Source organism: Balaenoptera borealis (assembly GCF_965194805.1).
Source record: "Balaenoptera borealis genome assembly, chromosome: 19".
Lineage (NCBI taxonomy): Eukaryota > Metazoa > Chordata > Mammalia > Artiodactyla > Balaenopteridae > Balaenoptera > Balaenoptera borealis.
The window spans coordinates 27862227-27884779 of NC_138878.1; the positions used below are offsets into that span (position 1 = coordinate 27862227).

Genomic DNA, 22553 nt, shown 5'->3' on the forward strand with positions numbered 1-22553 from the left:
TTGTGTGTTTTTCTTTTGTCTTTACCTGAAATCCCAATGAGGAGAGCCTGACCAAGTGGACAGATTCTCAGGATGGCAGCTGGAGAGGCGCCTCCGTGAACTGCTTGATTTCCATGTGAGCCAATTTCAGACTTGATTCATATTTGAAATCCCTCAGCTGCCAGCCACTGGACCAGGAGCAGGTCTGCTCCTCAGCAGCGGCTCGGAGTTCATGATGAGGGACCAGACTCTACTTAGCCTCCTGCTGGCCTCACAGACGAGCAGCAGAACCACCAACTGAGCCCCGATTCCATGACCTGCCAGCCCCGGCCACCACAAAGACAGGCCGAGAGGCCGCAGCTGGGCTGTCAGAGGCCTCCGCACCACCTGCAGCCCTAGTGGATGCTTTTGGCCTCAAGAGCAGAACACGCTGCCCCAACTCCAACATCCCTGGAGAGGAGCGTGGATGTGGAAGCCCGCAAAGTGATTTTTGTGGACTCTCTGTTTTGGATTGCGATCATACTTATAGTGGTTACGAATGAGGAGCTTGCATCTGCCTGAGAAAGTCTGGGATGGGAAACCCGGGAGGCCACGGCGGGGCTATTTAAATCCACCACACGGAGACTGGCATCTTTTCTGGGCCACATGCACTGCCGGGGAAGGAAGGCTGGCTGGGCTGGACTCTGCTGCATGTTTCTGTGACTGTATTTCTCTCAGTCTGGCAAGACATGCCCTCACCTGGAATTCTCCCTCACTTTCGTTCAAACACTCAACAAACGGGTGACACGGGGAACCAGAAGAATGCGGCTTACATGGTACCGTCGGAGAGGTTCAGGGGCCTGAGTGCAGACGTGGCCCCTTTGTCTGGCAAAGCTGGCGTGGCAACTGACCACTGCCATTAAGTTTGGGGGAGAAGTGCGTTACTCCGGAGAGGAATGTGCATTCAGACTTGCTTTTGGCAGACTTCATCACAAGCATTTCCCTGGAGGGCATGAGAAATGCGATTTCCCCAAGGAACCCTGCCCTGTCTCAGTGACCTGTACCTTTTGCCTTGCACTCTCCTCGGCAGGAAGCTGAGAAGAGCGTTTTGTTGTCTCTCTGTTTGAGAACAAATGTTCACCTAGAACGGTCCACCATCTGGGGCAGTGCTTGGGAGGCTCTGTGGGAAATCCCGAAGCTGCCCCCTGGGTGCGTGCCCAGCAGCCTAAACCAGGGAACAGGGGATTCTTTACATGCCCCTTTGTCTCTGCCGGTTGTTGGTGGTGTTTTGGTGTCCTTCCTGCTCAATCAGTGGTAAGAAGGGAAAGCAAAACAAGTCCTCATTTTAAAAGAACAGGAAGAGAAAAACCAAGAGCCTGTGATAAGTGTTTTCCAGGCTGCCCGCATCTGTAATTGAGAAGGGAAGCAAGGAGAATGAAGTTCCCGATTTTGGGGGCGGGGGGGGCGTTGAGGGGCAGCAGAGAGTGCTTTGGGAGTCGCTGGTCCCTGGAACGCGTGTAAGAGAAAGTGATCTCCAGCTTGACTTGGCCACTGTGAAGTAGGGTTGGAGCAGAGGCTTTCCTGAAGTACTGTAGCCCTCAGAGCCCTCATGAGTTACGCAGTAACCAGTTGTGTGTAGTAACTGCACCGTCTTTCACATCAGCAAGTCTTTGTGGCTAGTCCAGTGTCCTGCTGCCATCCTTCCAAACAAAATCCCAAGGGCTGTGCAGTGTATCTGTAGTCGTCAAAATTCCTGGTTGCTGAGAACAGAAACCTGCCTCAGAGTGACTGAAGCACAGAAGGAAACACGTTGGCTCATGTAACTGAGTAGCCTAGGAATATACTAGCATCAGGCATAGCTGGATCCAGGTGTGCACTACACTGACTGGCCAGGTGTGGATCAGGGGCTCACCTCTGGAACTTAGGCTAGGGATAGGGAGATTCCCCAAAGTGGGAGGAAGGATGGTTCTCCAAAGGAAGGGAGAATAGGAACTGGGCAAGCAAAAACAGCAGATACTACTCCAGCCCTCATTTGCTGTTTACAAAGCTCATCATCCCTCATAGGCGTATTCCGCAGTGAGTCACCACTGCATCCCACAGCGAGTGGTGAGGGGGCCAGGAAGAACCCAGAGAGGAGCCCGCCCACAGACTGTCAGAGTCCCACCTGGTCTGCTTAGGTGACAGAGCCTTTTGAACTTGTCAGTCTGGAGTCAGAAAGGGAGATGTTTTAGGTGGCTCAAGTTGGTGACTTTCTGTTCTGTGAGCTGTCTGCCAGCAATAGCAGACTCTAGTGGTCTTTGCTCTGTTTCCTGGGGTTCATGAGAACACATCCAGGGACTAATGAACGGGGTCATAAATAATGAACAAACATACTGGAGGCAGGAAGGGTTGTTTTCCCAAGGATTGAACAAGAGGAGCAAAGCGCTGCGGGCTCACTCATGCTTTCTCCACAAAATATAATCAGAAAGCTGTGCAAACTGCCCCCTGGTGTATAATATTATCCATATATTAAACATAATGCACTAATAAGAATACTTCATTTCATTATGTCAGTGGAGGAAGAAAGGGCAATCTAGCAGCTGCCCTAATCAGGCAGATGGGAAACCAGAAATGTTACTTAGATTCAGTCAGGAAAATCGACATTGAGCCAATTTGCCTCACTCACAGGCTTTTACTGTGTTTAACGAAAGCTCACGTCTTTACATAAGGCATCGTAAAACAGGGTCGGGAGCCATAAAGCTCTCTGTCCTGTCTTTGCAACACAACCAATGAATTTAACAGTTGGATTTCAAAAAACAGCTTTGGATTTTCCCAGAAGCGATGTGGAGTGGGCAATGTAAGGTGTCTGCATGTCCTCACTCTTAGAAAACCTACGAGAAGCAGGATGTTAGGGTTAAGGGGGAGGGGGTTTGCGGGTGGACCAGCGCTGGTAAGGTGGGGGGGGATCCTGGTAAACCACTAAGGAAAAGGCCTCAGATCCTGGGCCTTCAGGGAGAAGGCTGTTCAGCGCCCTAGGTGGACATGGGATCAGCAGCCAGGGGTATGAGGTGGTGTTGGGCCAGGGAGGGACCCATGTTTCCAGGCTCACAATTTAAAAGCTTCCTACCTTTGCAGAAGCGAGTCATGTGTGGAACCACCATTTTAGAGCTGATGAGGTCCTGAGCGATCACCTGTTTTGTTCAGCTGTTCAACCAGCGTTTATTGATCCTTCACTGTGTGCCCGGCACGACTTCCGGTGCTGTGGTCAGTGAGACAGACAGGGTCCCTGCCCTCATGGAGCTCTTTGGTATGTGGGAAAACAGATAAGATACACGTAAATCTATATTTATATCAGGTGGTGATAACTGTTTTGAAGGAGAAACAGTATACAAGTAAATACATATATTTATGTCAGGCGGTGATAACTGTTTTGAAGGAAAGTAAGGCAAGATAAGGACAGGGGATGATGGAGGGCCTCTTTTAGCCAGAGTGGTCTGAGGAGGTGACATCTGAGCAGACCTTGAATTCAGTGAGGGATAGAGGCCTCTATTTCAGATCTCCTCAACCCTTTGTCCACCAAGAGCCCCTTTGATTGCTTACCCCCATGTTTTGTGATCTGTTATACCCCAAAAAGACATAAAGATGACCACAGAGCTTGGTTAAGCTGAGTGAAGCAGGGTGACCACAGGGAGCTGACACAACCCAGGCCCGAAGGTGGCACCTGACCTGTCCGAGAGGCAGGGGCAAAACACACAAGAAATGAATCCAAAGTCCCAGTGACTCACTCCAGCTGCTCGGTGGCAGAGACAAGACCAGACCCCAGGTCTCCTGAGTGACAAAACTGGGGTAGAAGCTGCCACAGGAAATGCCAGTATTCTTCTCAAAACACTAGCGTGGGAAGAGCCAGTGGCTGAAATCTGAGGGTGGATTAGGAGGCCGAGGGTATCCTCACAGGAGGCTGGCAGAGCTGCCTCGAAGGATTTCCTCTAACCCCAAGGTGGAGCCCCAGGCCAAGGCCAGTGCTGCTGACCTGAGAAGGGCTGGCCAGAGGCCCCGGCTCTTGGGGGCCTTTTCCTGCCCACTTCACTTGGGGTTCCAATGCTTGTCAGTGGCCAAACTGCATAAGAACCTAGGTCTTCTGCCTCGAAGTCCAAGGCATGATGTCTCTAATCCAAGGCTGGGGTCCCAGGAATCAGACTACCCACCCTACTGAGAAGAGAAAAAGGAACAGAGCCCGAGAAGGCAGTGCTCAGAGCATCATGCCCCCCGTGGAATGAGAGCCTGCGTGCGCCCACCCCCCAGCACTGGGAGTCTTGAGAAAGGTCAAGGTCCACATTGTTTTCCAGATAATGGCAGCAGAGGCTGTGTACTGGAATCACAAAAAGTCCTGGCCTTGCCCCTGGCTCCATCTGGTGACAATTGGCAGCTGACATCTCTGCTTCTGGCCTGAGTTTCCCCTCATTAAAAATGGCATCTTTATAACAGATTTCTGCAAGTCACTGTCAATAGGACATACCCCTTGTTTTGTACCAGTCATTCCCCTGGGGGATTGGTCTGCCTGACACTATTCTTTTTAAATACCCTCCTATTCTATATTATTCTACATTAGAATATCAGGTTCTAAATATAGTATGAATCACTAAGGGATCTTACTTATTTCTTAAATAACTTTTCTCATACCATACAACTTCACCCCACAATTAAACAGCTGGGTTTCAAATCGAGTCTTTCATGTCTTCTTTTCAAATAGCCGAAAGATCCCATTTGTGCCCACGTGCTTCACTCTAGCCCAGCCTGTGAGGCCGGAGTCGTACAGCCTCTGGCTTGTTCTGTGCAGTTTTCGTAGCTTTCTGCCTTCACTGGGAGGAGTAGGCTCGTAGTTGAAGCTGGGAAGAGCTCCCATCCACAAGCAACCCGAACGTCCACTGGTAGGGGTTTGGCTGCATGACTCAGGGCCCATTCAGATGATGGGACCCCAAACAGCTGGTGACACAGAGAGCCACACGGTGTGATTCCGTCTCTGGGGAAACAATATGGACTCCCAGGTGAAAGAACTGAAATTTACACTAACATGAGGATGGTGCTTCCCTCCAGGTGACGGGATGATGGCTGATTTTTTTTTTTTCTTCTCTTTTTCTTCTTCTTTTTTCCTTAGCTGTGTGAGTTGGAATCTGTGAGTGTTCCAAGAATAGCCCTTTCAGGCAGGGCTGGAGAAGTCAGGGAAAGAGGAGGGAAAGCTGCTATTTTAAAGTGATCCATGCTTAGAGCAGAACTGTTGGAAGTTAAGATGGTTCAGGGTGGTACACAGATGAACATTTTTTTTATTTTAATAGGTGACTGTATAATGTGTATTAAGAAAAAATATAAGTAGTCCATTAGTCCTGTGTGATCAAATCCCCACTGCTCTCTCTGACCTCATCCCCTCCACTCTCCTGGTTATTTACTTCATTCCAGCCCAGCTGGCTCCTCACCATCCTTCTCACACACAAGGTGCCCCAGGACCTTTGCACGAGCTGTTCTTTGTGCCTGAAATGCTCTTCCTCACATATATCCAAGATCCACTCCATCTCATCGTTCAGGTCTCAGCTTCACATGTCACCTCCTTTTCAGGCTCCTAACTCTACACCCCCTTTTTGTGTTTATCACTGTATGATTATTTGCTTGTTTGTTTACTAGACTGTGCATCCCTTGAAATCAGGGCTATGTCTGTTCTGTTCCCCACTGCCTCCTGGGTGCTATATGAATGGCACCTGGCATGTAGTGGTCAGCTTTGTGAGTGAGAGGAGGAGGAAGCCATCGGTGGGAGATTGGAGGCAGTAATCTTGAGGATGGCTCCAGCTCTGCCAGTCAGGGAAACAGCCTTTATGCCTAGAAAAGAGCAAAGCTTCTGGCTCTCAGCAGGGGCCTCCAGGTCTCAGTCCCTCTGCTCCCTTGGGACTCTGGGAAATCAGAAACAAGGGCCCAGCATAATTACTTAGTAAGACACCTGCAGCTGGTGGTCTCTGAGCCAGTCATTCAAAACATAGGTACCCTCTGGCCCCCAGCCTCTCACTCATTTAGGTCAAGGCACTACTGCACTGGGTGTACGGGGGACCCGTGGCCTGCGAGACAAGGCGAGTGGTCTAGCCCTGCTTTGGCACTGATTAGTCTGTGATAAGTCTGTGACTTTAATACTAGGGACTGGCAGTTATTGGGCCCAACTGTGTGCCAGGCCCTCCCCACACATTCTTTAATACTGCAGACAGCCCTGTGATGGACAGTCATTATCCCTGTTTTCTAGAGGAGAGACCTGGGCCCAGGAAGGTTAACCTGGCCGTGGTCCACACGTTTAGTGAGTAGGAGAGTCAGGGTGTATCCAGCTCCTAATAGGTACTCAGTGAGTGTCCGTTTGTAGAATGAACTAAATGGATGGATAGTGTCCCCTAGGGGATTTGGGCTGCTGCGGGTCCTGGAAATGCCCACCTCTCACCAACCCCCTGTCCCTGCCCACACAGTGCCCTCTGGACCACTGTTGACTGCCCTGCTTTGTCTTCACCCTTGGTGGCATCCAGCAAACCAGGGACCAGGGTCTCTCCTGCAGGTCAAACCCCACTGCGCACAAAACTTCATCAAGTGAGAATATGTACAAGAACAGAGTCAGCGGGGCTCCAAGAGGGAGAGGAGGGGGGGTTTCAGCAGGGCCAGTCCCCACCGCCACGCACACATTATCCTCGGGTGCCTCCCCTCTGCTGTGCCTGCCTCCAGCTGGTCTGCTGTTCCTGCCAGCGCCTGTAGCCTGGCTGGTGTTTGTGATGCTTCCCCCATTGAATTAACTCGCTATTTGTACTTCTCCATGAGACTCAGTGGAATCCTCCCTCCGGAGGGAACATCAGACCTGCACCAGCACCAGATCCAGAGCAGCCTTCCTGACTGGGCTCTCTGGCTTCCATTGCCACCTGCCAGCCTATGAAGTGCCTTCTGTTCATTTAGCACACATTTCCCGGCACCCCGTGTGCCAGCTGGGGGCTCTGGAAGACACGCAGAGACCACACAGGCTCTCCACAGTGCCTCTTCTGCCTGTGCTGTGCCCCACTCCCAAGTCTGGAGTCCCGTCTCCCTCCCTGTCTCTCTGGCCTGCTCCCACTCCACTTGGAATGCTGCTTCCTGAGAGGTGGGCCCTGCACCCACCCTGCGCCCCTGCTGTAGGTCCTTCTCTTGTAGCTCTTTCTGGTTGGGTTTTTCTTCTTGGGTAGCACCTACTCCACTTATAATTTAACCATTTGTGAAAGTACTTCTTTGATATCTATCTTCATATTCAAGCTCCATGAGGGCAGGGCTCGTATCTGTCGGTTCACTCTTATATCCCCAGCACTTAACTGGTACGTGGTCGGTACCTGAAAAATATATGAAGGCTGAATTAGGGGCTGAATGAAGAAGCTTACAGAATACCCTCAGAGAAGCCCCCAAGTTATTGGGAACTAGAGCTTTTAAGACAGAAGTGGAAAAAAATCTTTCTGTTTTGCAATTGTTAGATGTTTTTCTTAGCTGGTATCACCCATCACCCCCCCATCTCAGGGGTGCACTAAGGTAGATGAGAGGCCTATGACACAGTGGAAGGGCATCTGGAAATTTTGTCCCTGCTCTGCCACAAGCTAACCATGTGACTGTAGGCAAGTCTGTCCTCTCTGAGTCACAGTTACCTACCCAGGCAGGGGGCATCATGGTAGGAGCGTGACCTTTGTCATCAGATAGTACCACGGCTGATTTGGCAGTTGCACAGTGTCACTAGGAATGCCCTATACCCTTTTGACCTGCCGTCCTTAGGGTGGTGGCCTTTAACCTCTTGGTCACAATATGGCTGCCATGGCTCCAGTATTTACTTCGTCATGCAACCACATGTTAAGGCAAGAAGCCAGGGAACGGCTGGCGGAGGGACAGCCAGGGACACGGGGGCAGTGGAGAAATGAGGGGACCGGAAAGCTGTTCTCAAAGGTCTGTCACTGGAACAAGAAGAGAAAGTCTTTCTCAGAGGCATGTCTAGCCAACTCCCCTTCAGTCTTACTCGCTTGAGCTGGATCACATGGTCACTCTTAGCTGCAAGGGAGACAGGGAAGGGAACGCACCATGGTGAGAAGGGAATGGCTGTTGGGCGGCAGCCAGCATGTCTGACGCACATACCCTTCAGTTGGCCCTTGGCAGATGCCACTTTATACTGTTAACTCATATTCTCAGCACTAGCTTTCTCACCTGGAACAAGAGCCCTGGGAAGGCAGGGACCAGGCTGAACCCAAGTGAAACATGTCAGGAAATTCCTATTGATTGACGACTTTACCCCTTGTTACTCGATTCTTCTCTCACGGCCGAAATGGTCCTCGTTAATAAACTCCAGTGTCTGTCTCCCATTGAACATGATTTGTTGTCCTTTCAAATAACAGATGCACGTTTTTTTAAATGAAACAAAACAAACATGATAAGAAGAGAGTAAAAAAAATATCACTGAATGCTACCATCCAAAAGTGACCTTGATGATATTTTGTTAAGCATCCTCCCACGTCATCTTTTCTCTCTCCCGCCTTCTCCCTCCACACCCCCACCTCTTACCAACACCATCACACACAAATCTAGTTTTATACAAATGGCTGCATGGGGCACACGTTGTACTCTAACCGGTGTTTTCATTTTACAATCCTGTCCGGGTCCGTTGCTCCGGTAGGTTCTGTGGAGCCCCTAATTGCTGGTATGTGGCTCATTAACTCACTGGTATCTCACTGTTGCCTGTTTGATTAAAACTGTGTTCTCTGAAGCCAGGGTGGTCTTTTTCCCCCGCTGGGGAGGGCTGTGGCTCTAGGGCCAGAGCCACATTGCTGATCCGGTCTCCCCGACGACTGGAAACTGTTGTCAGTGGTCACACGAGTGAAGCCCTGACCACTGACCCTAACCCAGGCAGCCCACATGTGATGAGAAACACATTTTATAACCTCATTAATCGGCCCCCAAATCAGGAAATTTAGCTTTTTGGCCCACTGCTGCTCCTGTGATGTTCATTAGATAAATGAGCAGATTCTCTGCTCCAGTCTGGCCAGTGCCCGTTCTCCCTGCCCCATCTTCCTTCCTGTGGCTGTGAGCCCTGCTTCTCCTCCTCCTGTGGGGGAAGGGGTCTTCCCATGGTGTCCGGCCTCCCTGTTGCCCCATGGCCCCGGGTCACTTCCTGGCCTCAAGAGGACAGATACCGGGCACCCAGCACCCTGTACTTTCTCCCCCGGCTCCACTTAGCAAATGCAATAATATCAATAACAGTCATCATAACAACTGAGCTGATTGAGTGCTTCCTGTGCCAGGCCCTCTTCTTTACATACTGTGGCCCAGTGAGGGTAGCCACTGTTAATTACTAGGCCCATCTCCATGGAAAGTTGAGGAAACTGAAGCACCAAGCAGTTAAGGAAATTGCCCAGTCACACGTCTCAAGTCTGGCTCCAAAAGCACCCCCTTAATCTGAACTCTTAAAGGGATTATTGTGGAGGATGGAGAGATGGTCCCGGTGCCGGGGAAAGGGTGCTGATAAAAGGAAGCAGAGGAGGGGCATTTAATCCACCGTGGAGATGGAGTGAAAAATCATGTGTTCCAGCAGCTTAGAGTCTGTGCGTTTGTGAACCTCCAGAAATGGGGGATAAAACTGTGTGTGTGTTGGTGCGTTTGTCACAGTGTCAGAAGCATCTGTGATTCAGAGAGGGAGAATGGCTGTGGGGCCAGATGATCCTCCAGGGTCCCTTCCAGCTCCTAAGCCTGTGGTTCTGTGACCATATAAGGCCACTGTGCCTGGGGAGTCTCACTGCAGCTGAGTACAGTCCTGCACTGAGAGGGGGAAGCAGAGAGCAAAGGGAGCCCCAGCCCAGGCCCCCTGCAGGGTCTCTAAGGCAGCAGAGAGAGGAGCTGGGGTAGGGGAGGTGGGGGGGAGGTGGGAGTGGGGTCCCTCCTTGATTGCCTCTTCCCAGAAAGCTCAGACCTGCTCCGGCAGGCTTGGCTGCTACCCTCCCTCTCTCTCCCCATTTCCACTTGGGATCTTCTCCCTCAATTGTGTTGCCAGGTATCCAGAGTCCAGCTGGTGGCTCCTGTCCAGAATCAAACACACAAGGCTGCAGAATCAGCCCTTGCTTGCTCCCCAGGTTTCTTCTGGTTTGGTAGCTTGGAAAACCCCACACCCCTCAGAGTCCCTGAGTTTGGGGTGGGCACCAACACAGCATCTAGCTTGACCCTCCTTTGCTACCCTGGCTCTGAAGACATAGGAAATCTGGTGAGTTCCCACCCCAACACACACACACACACACACACACACACACACACACACACACACACACACACACACGTCTGCCTCCTTTAGTGAGCTCCTTGGGGAGGGGTGGGTCTTGTGCATCAGTGTAATCCTGGTTCATGTAGTTATGTCCCACTTCCCCTGAGTACTGTTCAGAGCCTAGCCCTGTGCCATTTGTTATGGAGAGCAGGAATTGAGATGGATGAGATGTGGTACCTGACCTCCAGGGACTGACAGGCTGGTGGTGAAGACAGAAAGTTAATAAACAAGTGCACTAGGAAATGGTCTCCCAAAGTACGAAACATGTTTTAGTCATGACTGTATTGGTTGTAAGTGACAGAAAGCCAAATCAGATTAGCTTATGCAAAAATAAGAGGGAGTTGTTTGACTCACATCACTCAGAAGTGTAGGGATAGGGTTAGCTTCAGGAATAGCTGGATCCAGTGGCTCAGATGATGTCTCTGGGACTTGATTCTGCACTCTGTCACTCAGCTATGTAGATGAAGCTTGGTTTGTCTGGGGCTGCTGCAGTGTGAGATGTCAGAGGTGCCACATGCAGCCTCACTCCTGCTTTCCAAATCCTGGCCTGGCCTCCTCCAAGGCTCAAACCTGGGCTGTCACAAGAAACCAGAAACCAGACTCCCCTGGGCTGCCTCTCCAACCCCTAACCAAACACCTCCTTTCCTTGCCCCATACTCCTTGGGCTGATATTATAGGAGATGTTTTGATGCTCACTTTGTGTGGGAAATCTCTGGGTTCTCTGGGAACCTAGATATAGGGATCCCAGCAGAAGAAGCAGTCCTGCCTGTCAGCATCCCCCTGGTGGGCACAAGCACGGCCTCGAATGCCACTGTCACACTTACCAGCTGCGTGACCTCGGGTAACTGGGTTAACCTCTTTGAGCCTCAGTTTCCTCTATCTGTCAAGAGAAGATAAAATTATCTCCTAGGTTTGTTTTGAAGATTAGACGAGATGGTGCATGTAAAGCACTTAACACAAAGACTAAACCCTCAAACATTAGCGGCTGTTATGATTCTGCTTCTTTTGTACCACCAGTGAAGGAAATTCTTTTTGGGGATTTTGACTTTAGAATGAAGATATTATCACTAACAGCTACTATATATTATATACTTACTATACAATAGGCACTTTACATTTATTCCTCACAGCAGTTCCTTGCGGCTGAGGAAACCAAGGCCCGAGGGGTTAAATCCTTTGCCAGGAACACACAGCTCACCAGTGATGGAGCTGGCGACCCCGTCTTTCTGACTCCTAAGCTCTGACCACTCTCTGGAATGAGATGGGAAATAGAAAATAAAGGGGCCGTAAGTGATACTTTTAAGGATATATGACTGAAATCAGTGCTGGGGCGAGGGGGTGGGGAGCAGAGAAGAATGGGGCATGAAAGAAATACGGAAGGGCTTACACTAAAAAAATCCAGCCTTTTTCTCTGAACGGTAGAATTATGAATATTTATTTATTTTTGGTGGTGTTCTGTATGGTGCAACTTTTCTATGGTTGAGTACTTACTACTTTGTAGTCAGAGGGAAGGGAAGATGTAAAATTCTACCCAGAAGCGGGAAGCCCCATTTTAAGCTAATATAAGCCAGTTTGAACAAGTTATGCAACCAATAATCATGATTTGAGCAATTTTTGGCCAAACTGCATCATTTTTGTAAACCCCAAATGAAGCTTCTCTATCTTGGGCCACCCCAGGCACCAGTGAGACCTTCCAGGCAGTATTCTGCCTAGTCCAGTCTGAGGCCTGAGGGGTGGCAGAAAGGACTGTGTACTCAGAGACCCGGGTGCTGCTCCTGCATCTGGCTCTCACACTGCCTGCTGACAGCCATTAGGCCAGTTACTCAATCTCACTCAATCTCCTTTTCTACAGATGGGTATAATAACATCCTACCCTCCCTACCTTGTTAGGTGGTGTAAAGAATTAATACTAACAGGTGTGAAAAATGATAGTCCCATCCCCTAGTGGAAGGAAATCCTGTAGGCAGCTGAGGGTCTAGAGAGTATTCCCGGGAGAGTGGCAAGGCCTGCTGGTCCAGAGCGAAGCATGAGAAACTCATTGCACTGGCTTCTTGGGAGAGTGTGTCATGGGGACCAGTAAATCCAGGCTGCACCTCTCAGGTCACCCAGAGGTCACCCTCTGAGGGGAGTCTGGTCTTGGAGACTTTTTTAGTGATGGTTCTAGAGTTTACAATATGTATCTTATCATGCTTTACTTTCAAGTAATATTATGCTACTTCATGTATAATACAAGAATTTTTCAACAGTATATTTCCATTTTACCCCTCCCATCCTTTGTGCTATTATATAAATTTTACTTCTATGTAATAAATTTTCAGCCTTTTTGCTCTCTTTGCTTCAGTTTGGATGGTTTCTATATCTGTGTCTTCAAGTTCACTAATCTTCTGTGTGTCTAAATCTGCTGTTAATCCCCTACAGTGAAATTTTTATCTCGGATATTGTATTTTCCTCTCTAGATACTTCATTTTGTTCTTTTTTATCTTCCATTTCTTTACTCATTATATTCATGTTTTCCTTTAATTTCTTGAAAATATTTTAAATAGGTGTTTTTGAGGTCTTATTTGTTAATCCCATCATCTCTGTCACTTCTGGGTCTGCTTCTGTTGACTGATTTTTCTCCTGGTTATGGGTCATGCTTTCCTCCTCCTTTGCATATCCAGAAATTTTTTATTGGATGCTGGATATTATGGATATTATTAAGTGTCTGGATTTTGTTGTCCTCATTTAAAGAGTGTTAGATTTTATTTTGTCAGGCAGTTAAGTTACTTGTGGGTCAGTTTGGCTTTTTGAGGTCCATTTTTCAGTTTTGTCAGGGCAGGTCTAATGTAGCCTTTACTCTAGGGCTAGTTTAGCCCTACTACCATGGCCTGAGCCTTCTGGGGTTTCTGCCAAATGCCCTAGGTGTCAGCTCTCCACTCTGGTTAGTCGGAACTTGAGCATCTCCCAGCCTTGGGCCAGCTCTGGGAGGTGTTCACCTTATAAGCTCCCTGACACTTGTTTCTTGAGCTCGTAGAGTCTCAGTCTATTCAGCCAAAGACTCAAAGAGACCCCTGTTCAGATATCTGGAGCTCTCTCTCTGCACTTTTCTCTCTGGTACTCTGCCCCTCAATTCCCAGTCCCCACAGCTTTCCTGAACTTTTATCTTTATCCCATCAGCTCAGTAGACCCCTGTGCTCTGCTTGGGTCCTCCCTCCCTGCACTGAGGTCTGGTAGACGCCTCCAGGCAGAAACCCAAGGCAATCTTAGGACTCACCACGCTTTGCTTCCTTTCTGTTCCGGATCACAGTCCTGTGCTGCCTGTTCTCCAGTGTCTGAAACCACTTGTTTAATGTATTTTGTCCAGTTTTCTGGCTGTTTACGGTGGAAACTAACAATTCCCTTTGAGATCCCCCTGGCGTTGTGCACCAATACCTCAGACTGGGTGTACACTCAAGAAACTTGTACAAAAACGGATTTAAGGCTAATAAAAGTCAGTGAAAAGGCAATAGGGTCATTTTGATCTGCTTCTTAGAGAAACTCAGGATAAAGACTCACAACCCAGCACCAAGTCACATTTTATAACAGGAGTCATTACTGTCCATCAACTGATGAATGGATAAGTAAAACGTGGTATATCTGTACATGGAATCTAGTTTGGCAATAAAAAGAAAGGGAGTACTGATGCATGCTACAACATGGATGAACATGCCAAGTGAAAGAAACTAGTCACAAAAGATGACACCTTGTGTGACTGCATTTATGTGAAATGTCCAGAATAGGCAAATTTATAGAAACAGAAGGCAGATCAGATGAGTGGTTGCTTACTGCTGGGGCAGGGGATGGGGAGGGACTGCTAATGGGTACAGGATTTCTTTTGGAGAGGACAGAAATGGTCTAAAATTAGCCTGTGCTGGTCACTGCCCAACCTTGTGAATATACTAAGAAGTACTGAATCACACGCTTTCCATGGGTGGATTGTATGGTCTGTGAACTATATCTCAGTAAAACTGTTTATACAAAGAAAGAAAACTTGTTAGCAGTTTTCTCCTGTACTGAAGGACGTGAAGGGCTGGAGAGGGGCTGTGGAGGTGGAAATGGAGGTCTGAGCTACTATACAGGTGGATGTACGTGTTACAGGTCGTGTTCAGTCTTGGACTAAAAAACATGACCACAGGAGAGTTTGCACGGGGGATGACTAATGTTGGATGTTAGTCTTAAAACCCATTTGTCCTCTCTTAATTACCTCAACCATGAGAGGATTCTTGCAAAGTCTTGGCTTTCCCCCCTCTCTAGTTCTCTCTCCTCCCCAGACCCTTGTCGGCAGTGGGCGTTCACTGAGCGGCCGCCATCTGCAGGGAACAGGGACCTCAGGGCATGTCCAGCCTCAGCCCTGACCCCAGAGGAACCTGAGAACAGGAGGGCAGGGAGTGTCGCATGGCCTCTGAGAACTGCAGTGTCGCCTTCGTGTCCTCCATGTCATGCATGTTCAGAGCCATCAGAATAAGGGTGACACAGCGGTCACGTCCCAGCTGAGGATGGGGAATAGGCAACTCCTTCTGTTGGCTTTTCTCTTGTCAAAGAGGAAGGTTTTAAGTGAGTGCTCTTACCTTCATTAAAAGCAGTGTAAGTTTTCTGTGAAAGAAAAAATGTATTCTTCGTTTGCAGGCTTCTCGCAGGGGTCTTCAGCAGTATACTCCTAAGTGGATATTTAAGTTAAAACCCTGAGCTTTGCTTGAAAATACTAATGGCGAACATTTATCGAGTGCTTAGTGTGTGTTCTAAGTGCTTTCAAGTATTATCAACCCCTTGACGGATCTTTCTTTCACTGTACATAGGGAATGTAAAAAAGACTGCATTTCTTTTTTCCACTGTTCTGTTTTTCAGATTAATTTTCAGTAATTTAGGTCGATTTTTCCTTCAGATTTTGTGGTTTTATCACAGCAGCTCAGTAATTCAGCATCCGAGCTGGGCCCAGCCCTCAGCCAGCTAAGCCTGGAGGTTGGCTGGGGTGGGGCTTCACATGCCCGGCACGCTCGGTGCCAGGTGTGGACAGCGCACTCATCAGGCTTGCTGTGTGTGGTTTTGCTCTAGGATCATCCACGAAGATGGCTTCTCTGGAGAAGACGTGAAGCAGTACAAGCCCGTTGTCTACAGCAACACCATCCAGTCCCTGGCAGCCATCGTCCGGGCCATGGACACTTTGGGCATCGAATACGGTGACAAGGAGAGAAAGGTAGGCTGCTGCGCGCACGCACACGGGGAGGAGAGGGCCGTCTGCGGTACCCGCTGCGTCCTCTTTATAAGGCCAGGCTGCCGTGCAGGGGCACGACGAGACCGTGCTGTGTCACCGGCCAGTGTACCAGTCGACCTGGCCAATACAGTCAAACAGGGGCTCTGGTGACGAGCAGACCGCCACAGCACAATTGCCAAGGAGACAACAGCCACAGAATTCCAGGGTTTATTTTGCAGATGAGAAAGGGTTGGTGACTGCCCTAAACTGGGACTCTCACAACATTGTCGAAGTACATGCCCTTGGGCAATTAACTTGAACAGAAAAAATATTTCTTAGACAAAACAAGCCCCACCTGGCCACCGTCTTCCCTCCTTAGGAGAGCTTTCCTTACCTTGTTGGGGGTGGGGCAACCCTTGAATTCACTCTCTTCCCTCCTTTGCCCCATGGGTTGTGTTTTCTGCCCCTCCGAGGTGAGTCTGAGGACCGAAGAGGCTCTCCTTCCTGTAGGAGGTCGACATCCTAGAACAGGGACGGTTTTTCAGTTGAGTTTCCAGGCATCTGATAAGTGGTGAATGGAATAAGTTGTAAAAGCCTCTTTGCAAACATTTGTGTTAACTGTAAGACTGAACCTTACACAGCTATACTGGCAAAGCCAAATAAAAGCGGGGAGGAGGGAGGAAGGGAGGGAGGGAAAACAGCCTCAGATAAGTCTATCTAAAAGAGACTCTTCATCTCCTGGTGGGACCCTGAAACCCAGCGATCCTCTTCCTGTGACCTGGAGCATGAGGAGGGGAGCAGGTGGAGGCCTCCGAGCGCCTGGGCCCCTCCTTGGAGCCTCTGGACGGAGAGCATTAATCTCCGATTACTGCGTGGTTTGGTTATACATCACATATATATCCTGTCTTGGCTAAAAAATCACCTCCCTCACAGAGGAAAACTATCCTCACCTTCTCTGGGTCTGATAAATCATCTGTGACAGATAGCTTTAAATGTAAAATTCAATATTTTATGCACAAAATCCTAATTCCATGTAACAGAGTCATCCCAGCTCAGGCATTGCCTCCTCCAGGAAGATGGGAACTGGGTGACTGAAAGCGTGTCCAAGACCAGCCTGGGGTGGGGAAGCCGGGTGCTGCCCGTCTGCAAGGCTGAGTCTTGAGTCTGGAAGCTGGCTCTGCAGAGGAAGTACTTCTCCCCAGGGACCAGCTTTGGTTTTGGTCATAGAGCCAGGGCCTGCAGAACCAGGGGCACTGAGTTCTTCAGTCTTGTTTCCACTAAGTATTCACTGAGAGTACAATATACCAGGCCTTGCTGGGGATACAGGAACGAGCACAGTAGGAGTGGAGCTGGAGAAACCAGTGAGCAGAGAGCAACTCAGATCATCAGAAGTAGCCAAGACAGGTTACTAGTAGCCAAACAAGTTACAGGGCTTCATTCATTTGTAATGATAATGGCCACAGTGGTTATACAAATAGCTCTCTTGTATTGAACACCTACTAGCTGCCAGGCACTGTGCTAAGCACCTTACAAGTACTAACTCACTTTAGTCAACTCAGGCATTAAAGCCCAGAGCAGGAAATGCCTGGTATGATCTTCAGACATGGGGCAGGCCACAGGCCTTTGGTCTTTCTGTCTGCCTTTTGGCCAAAGAGAGAGCATGGAGCCTGAATCTCAATTAACCAGACGACAGGCCCAGTGCAAAAGCTCATGTGTCCACAGCACACACCTTACACAAACACACACGCACGCAGGCACACACAACCACAGCCTGCGAGATCTTCCAGGAGTATGTGTGTTCACCGCCACGTCCACCTCCCAACCAGTCTTCTTTCCCCAAAACCTCCTGCCCTGATTATAACCCAGACGGTCAGTGTGACTTCAGAATGCTTTTCTTCAGTTTTGGAAAACGTTTGTTGTTCCTGGGGGGATTTTTTTTTTTCCATTTTATTATCCTGAATAGAGAGATGATTGCTTGGGAATTGCTAGGAAGGTGATATATTAAGGACTATACTGTGGGACCCCTTGGCTTCTGTGGCTGTTTCTCTTCTGCGGGATTCCTGGTCTAGACAGCCCTCAAGTAGGAGGTCAGGAAAGGCTCCTCTGGGAAGGGAGACCAAGAGCAGAGTGGGGACTCCCTGGAGAGTCCACTGGACACAGAGAGGAGCTGGAGCCCAGTCCTCTTCCGGCAGGTGGCACCATGGCAGACGCCTGACCGGTCTGCGGGGCAGCACGGGTTTGTCAGGCTTCCGGCTGGCAAAGGCCTCCAGGCCCTGGGGCACCTCCTCCTGTGTTATTTCACCTTAGGCTAAAGTGAGCCAGGCAGCTGGAGAAGGTGTTTCCTGGGAGTGGGCTGCTCTGGATTTGCTGTCTGGGCAGCGGGGTGCAAGGATCCCCCGCCTGCCTGTGTATCAGTTGTCAGGGGGTTGAGGTGGAAGGGGGCAGCCACTTCAGACTGGGTGGCCAGGGAAGGTTCCCCTGAACCTGGAAGGGATATTTGTGATGAAACTCGACTGTAAGAAGGCGCCAGCCATGGGAGGAGGAGGAGGGACAGAGGCTCTAAGCAGACACTGCCAGGGCCCTGAGTGAGAAGTGAGCCTGGCAAGGTGGGAACGAGAAGCTCTGTTCAGCCTGAACTGCGCCCGGGGGCAGAGGTGGGCCCTGGGGTGTTGGACGCCCTCTAGTCAGGTCTGCCTGCAGCTGGCCAGTTGTTGGTGCCCAGATGCCCCGACCCCAAGGCTGGGTCTCCAAACTCTTTCCTCTCTCGGGTTCCCAGGGGCTGCCCACCTGGGGGATCTGCTCTTTGGATGCTGGGAGAACCGTCCCATGCAGAGCCGACCCAGATTGGTGTTTTGGTGTGTAAAGAAAAGACCTCCTTCTCTCTCTTGGCTTCCACACGTCCGCCATCCTCCCCCCACCCATGATGGCGTATCTGGAGGAAAACAGCCCCACACCCAGCACCTGCTTGGGCCAACCAGCTTTATACTCTCCATACAGAGAAGCATCTAGGAGCTTCCTTGCCATACCTCATTAGAACAACGTCCTTGACTTCTCCTGGCAGCTGGCTTGCCCCCTGCCCTGGCCCCCAGTGGAGGGAGGACTGACTCGTTTCTCCTGCAGCCTCTCTGGGGTGTGGACTCACCTGAGGCCATATGACAGTGCATGAGCCCAAGCCTGAAAGAGCCTCTTTGTTGGGCAAACAGCAGGGATCTCCTTACACACCCCATGCCCCAGCCCCCCCAGACCACAGATTGCTCCCCAAAGATAACACGCACTCCCACACCTCCAGGCCTCGGCTCAGACCACAGCCTCTGCCTCTTGTGCCTTCTCCCCTCTCTTCCCCCTGGAGCTCTTCCTGCTCAGCAAGGACCAGCTGAGCTCCCGCCTTTGCATGAAGGCTTCCTCTCCTTCCCCTGACAGCTCAGCTCACCTCAGCTCAGTGCTTTCTCTGTTGAGCATGTATCTCGTGCAGTGTGTCGCTCTTTCCTTAGAGCAGTGACCCTTGTGCTTTAGGGTGATCAAAACCCGTTTGAGCAGCTAATGAAAGCCATGAGCCTTCTCTCCAGAACCATGCACTCACTCAAATGTCCAGGAAATTTTTCATATGATTTCAGGGGGCTCTGGAACTCATAAAGCCCACCAGTGGCGCCTGGAATAAGAACTTCATTATGTCTAAGGTCTTTCTGCTCGAGGCCTGTGTCATTCATCCTTGGGTCACCTCCCCACCCCAACAACCAGCACAGTGCTCAGCACATAGTAGGCCCACCCAAAAAAATCACTTGAGTAGAATGACATTTCTAACTTTCTCGGTACTCAGGGAAAAAAGGCAAAGAACCTGTAATGTTATCAGTACTGAACAGATGTTGACTGAGTACCTACTATATATTTAGTTTGTGCTAAGCTCTGGAGAAAGATTCAGAGGAATGTGGGATGGGGCCTTGAAGGGGCTGGTCATCTTCTTGGGAGGACAGGGCTCATAGGCTCATTCCGTGAAGTGGTCAGGGAAAGCTCCTTAGAGGAAGTGAGGCTGGAACTGTCCTTGAAGCAGAGGTATGGCTTCACAGGCACAGATGTAGGTGAGGAAAGGGACTTTAAGCAGAGAAGAGCATGAATAAAGGCCATGGGTTGGTGGTGACCAGAGGAGATTTGACTGACAGAGGAGGCCAGTGGCCAGGACAGAGGATTAGGGTATGGGAAGGTGTGGGAAAGTTAGAAGATACAGTTAGGTCCAGATTGGATAGGCCTTGGAAAGTATGCCAAGGGGTTTGGGTTTTATCCTGTTGGCAGTAGGCAGCCATTGATAAAGTTTGAGCTGGGGAAGGATGGGATGAAAGCGAGTTTTAGGAGATTATCATGATGGCATGTGCATGGTGGGCTAGTGGTGGGAGAGACTGAAGGTGGGGAGGCAGGTTGGGAGCTACAGTAAGGGTCTCAATGGGAGCTGGAAAGGAAGGGCAGCAAAGTGATGTGTGGTGATGAAAGAAAGGGACCTGGTAGTTACTTGGCTACTGGGGCAAAAGTGTAAGGATCGGGAAACTGGGACTCCAGTGTTACTGGCCTGGATGACTGGGAACAAGGTGACACCTCTGGCAGAAAGTCAGGAGACAGGCTGGGCTGGGCCAAGTATGGTCTCAACCTCATGGGCTCCAGGTGGAATCGCAAGTAGATGGACTCAGAGAACTGCAGCTCCAAGAATTGAAGGTGATGATAATAGTTGCTTTCAATTTTTATGTTCTAGGACTCGCATTAAACCATTTATAGTAATTAAAATTTTTAATCCTGACAGCTACCTGTGCAGTGGGTGCTATTGTTATCCCCATTTTACAAGTAAAGAAAAAAAAAAATGAGGCACAGAGAGGCAAAGTGACTTACCCAAGGACATTCAGCACAAAATATATACGTATATAATACAGATTTGTAACCCCAAGGAAGCTATAATTCATGTGGCTCAGGTCCAGAGCAGAGTCCCATTTAAATAGGCACAGTACAACCAGGCAAAACAAATCTTCAGAATCCCATTCTTTCTTCTGAGTCTTTCCAAAAATATGAAAAGGGACTCAAAGGGCAACTCCCACTGCTTTTCTCACAAGTCATTTTCTGTCTTCCTCTTGTCTGTCCCAACCCCACTCTCTTTAGCTGCTTTCTCCCTAAGTTCCCCAGAGACCACCTCTCTACCGCCAGCCTGCCAGGCTTTTTCCCTCCTGTCCTCTTTCTCCTTCTTGCTATTCCGCCTTTTCCCTCCTGCTTTCTTCCTCCCTCTCCTGCTCTGTGCCTAGAAGGGGTTCCCTCTCCTCCTCTCCCTCTTTCCCTTTCTCCAACTGTTCGTCAGTTTCTCTTTCTTCTCCCTGTCTCTCTCTCCATCTCCGTCTCCCTCTTCCTTCCCTCCCTACTCACCCCCAGTTCATTATCATGTAAATTCTCTTAACTTTTTGAGTGGAGTCCCTCCCCCTCCTCCTTCCTGCGTCCTCGGTCCTCAACCCAGGGCCTGCATCTGCATCACAAAAGCAGAGGAACTTGTGTGGCAGAACTGACCTAAACTCAGACACTGGAAGGAAGTCTGGGAGAAACTGGACAATTACAGGCTTAGGAGGTTCACTTGGACCACGGTGGGAGATGGGGAAAGTCTGTGAACAATCCCATGTTATAAATTTTATCACACCCATGTGTATATAAAAATATACATAAAATTTATGTGCATATACATGTATACTTGTATATGTAAAGTACATTATAATGGGACAATAGCGAAGAGATAATGCTTTGAACTTGTATGAGGCTTTATTCAGTTGAAGATACTCTCATTTTCGTTTTTTTCATCGTTTGTGCATATACCTATTTCTCCCACTAAATTATAAACTCCCTGAGGACAGAATATAGATCTTATCCATCTAGTACAATGCCTGACACAAGAAGTATTGGATACTGCATTCAAATCCCAGCTCAATCACCAGCTATATGGCCCTGTGTAAATTATTTAACTTCCTTAACCCTCAGTGTTCCTGTATGTAAAACAGGCATAATTCTAATACCGTCCCCTTTCATCTGTTGTGAGATTAAATGAGGTAATGCATGTGAAGTGCTTAGGACAGTGCCTGACACGTACAGCACTTACTGGGCGGCCCGGGGTCAGTGACCCAAGCGGGACTAAAGATCAGTGCTGGTGCTGGAATTGCTGCCCAGCCTCTAATGTTCCACCAAGAGGTGTCATTAGAACACTCCCTCCTTAGAGATAATGGCACTATTTGGGGAGGCAGAATCAAATTTCATACTTAGATTCCAGAATGTCACTGGATCTCCTCTGGTAAAAGAAATCTTGACATTTAAGTCACACAGCGGAGCGCTGAACACTAACTTCTTTTTAATCAGGGGAACATGGTGGTGCCATCTCCACGGCGCAGTGCCATTCACCCTGTGGTTTACACGAATTCTGAAACAGACAAAAGCAAGGATGCTCTCTGTTCTGTGTCTGCCTGAGTTCCTGGGGTCTGGAGAAACCGCAGCGGTCCTCAGTGGTGGTTGTCAGATCTGATGGGGGCTGGGGAGGTGACAGATGAAGGCCCAAACCTGAGGCCAGGAAGAGGCTTCCTCTGGGCAGCAGCACGTACACTGCCGCACGCTAGGTACCGCGCCACTCCTCAGCTGTATCGGACCAGGCCTGGCCTGGCTCTGATCCCCTGCCCGCCCAGGTTAATAGAGCTTGAAACTCCTCCATTCAAGGCCATCTAAGTCTGCTGCTCCACTTTGCAGATGGTGGCAAAAAATAGACCCCACCTGGGCCCAACAGGAAAGAGACTTACTCAAGGGATGACGTGGCAGGCCCAGGACTAGAACTTCAGGTTTTCTGAATCACTGTTCACTTCTCTTTCCATCTCAGCAGTCTGCCCCAAATCACTCAGCCAACTTGGGGCCTCGTTTTCTTTCGTTTGGTTGGTTAGTCACTCATCCCGCAGATACTTCGTGAGCAGTCACATCCCTGGCAGACAGTGCACAGGGAGGTGGGTTTACATGCAAAAATGAAAAGATGAGGGATCCCATCCTTTGATTTCCAAGGCCTCCCCAGCTCCACAGGGCTCAGTGCAG

The 22553-nt window shown here is 49.5% G+C and overlaps 1 protein-coding gene across 3 annotated transcripts in view; it reads left to right on the forward strand.

The window, feature by feature from the left end:
- Positions 1 to 22553, forward strand: part of GNAO1 (G protein subunit alpha o1) — a 170728-nt gene that overhangs the window by 69532 nt on the left and 78643 nt on the right. For all 3 annotated transcript variants that reach the window (XM_082366985.1, XM_082366983.1, XM_082366984.1), the window contains exon 3: positions 15335 to 15476. In XM_082366985.1, the coding sequence (XP_082223111.1) occupies positions 15335 to 15476 (142 nt within the window). The remainder of the gene's footprint in view (positions 1 to 15334; positions 15477 to 22553) is intronic.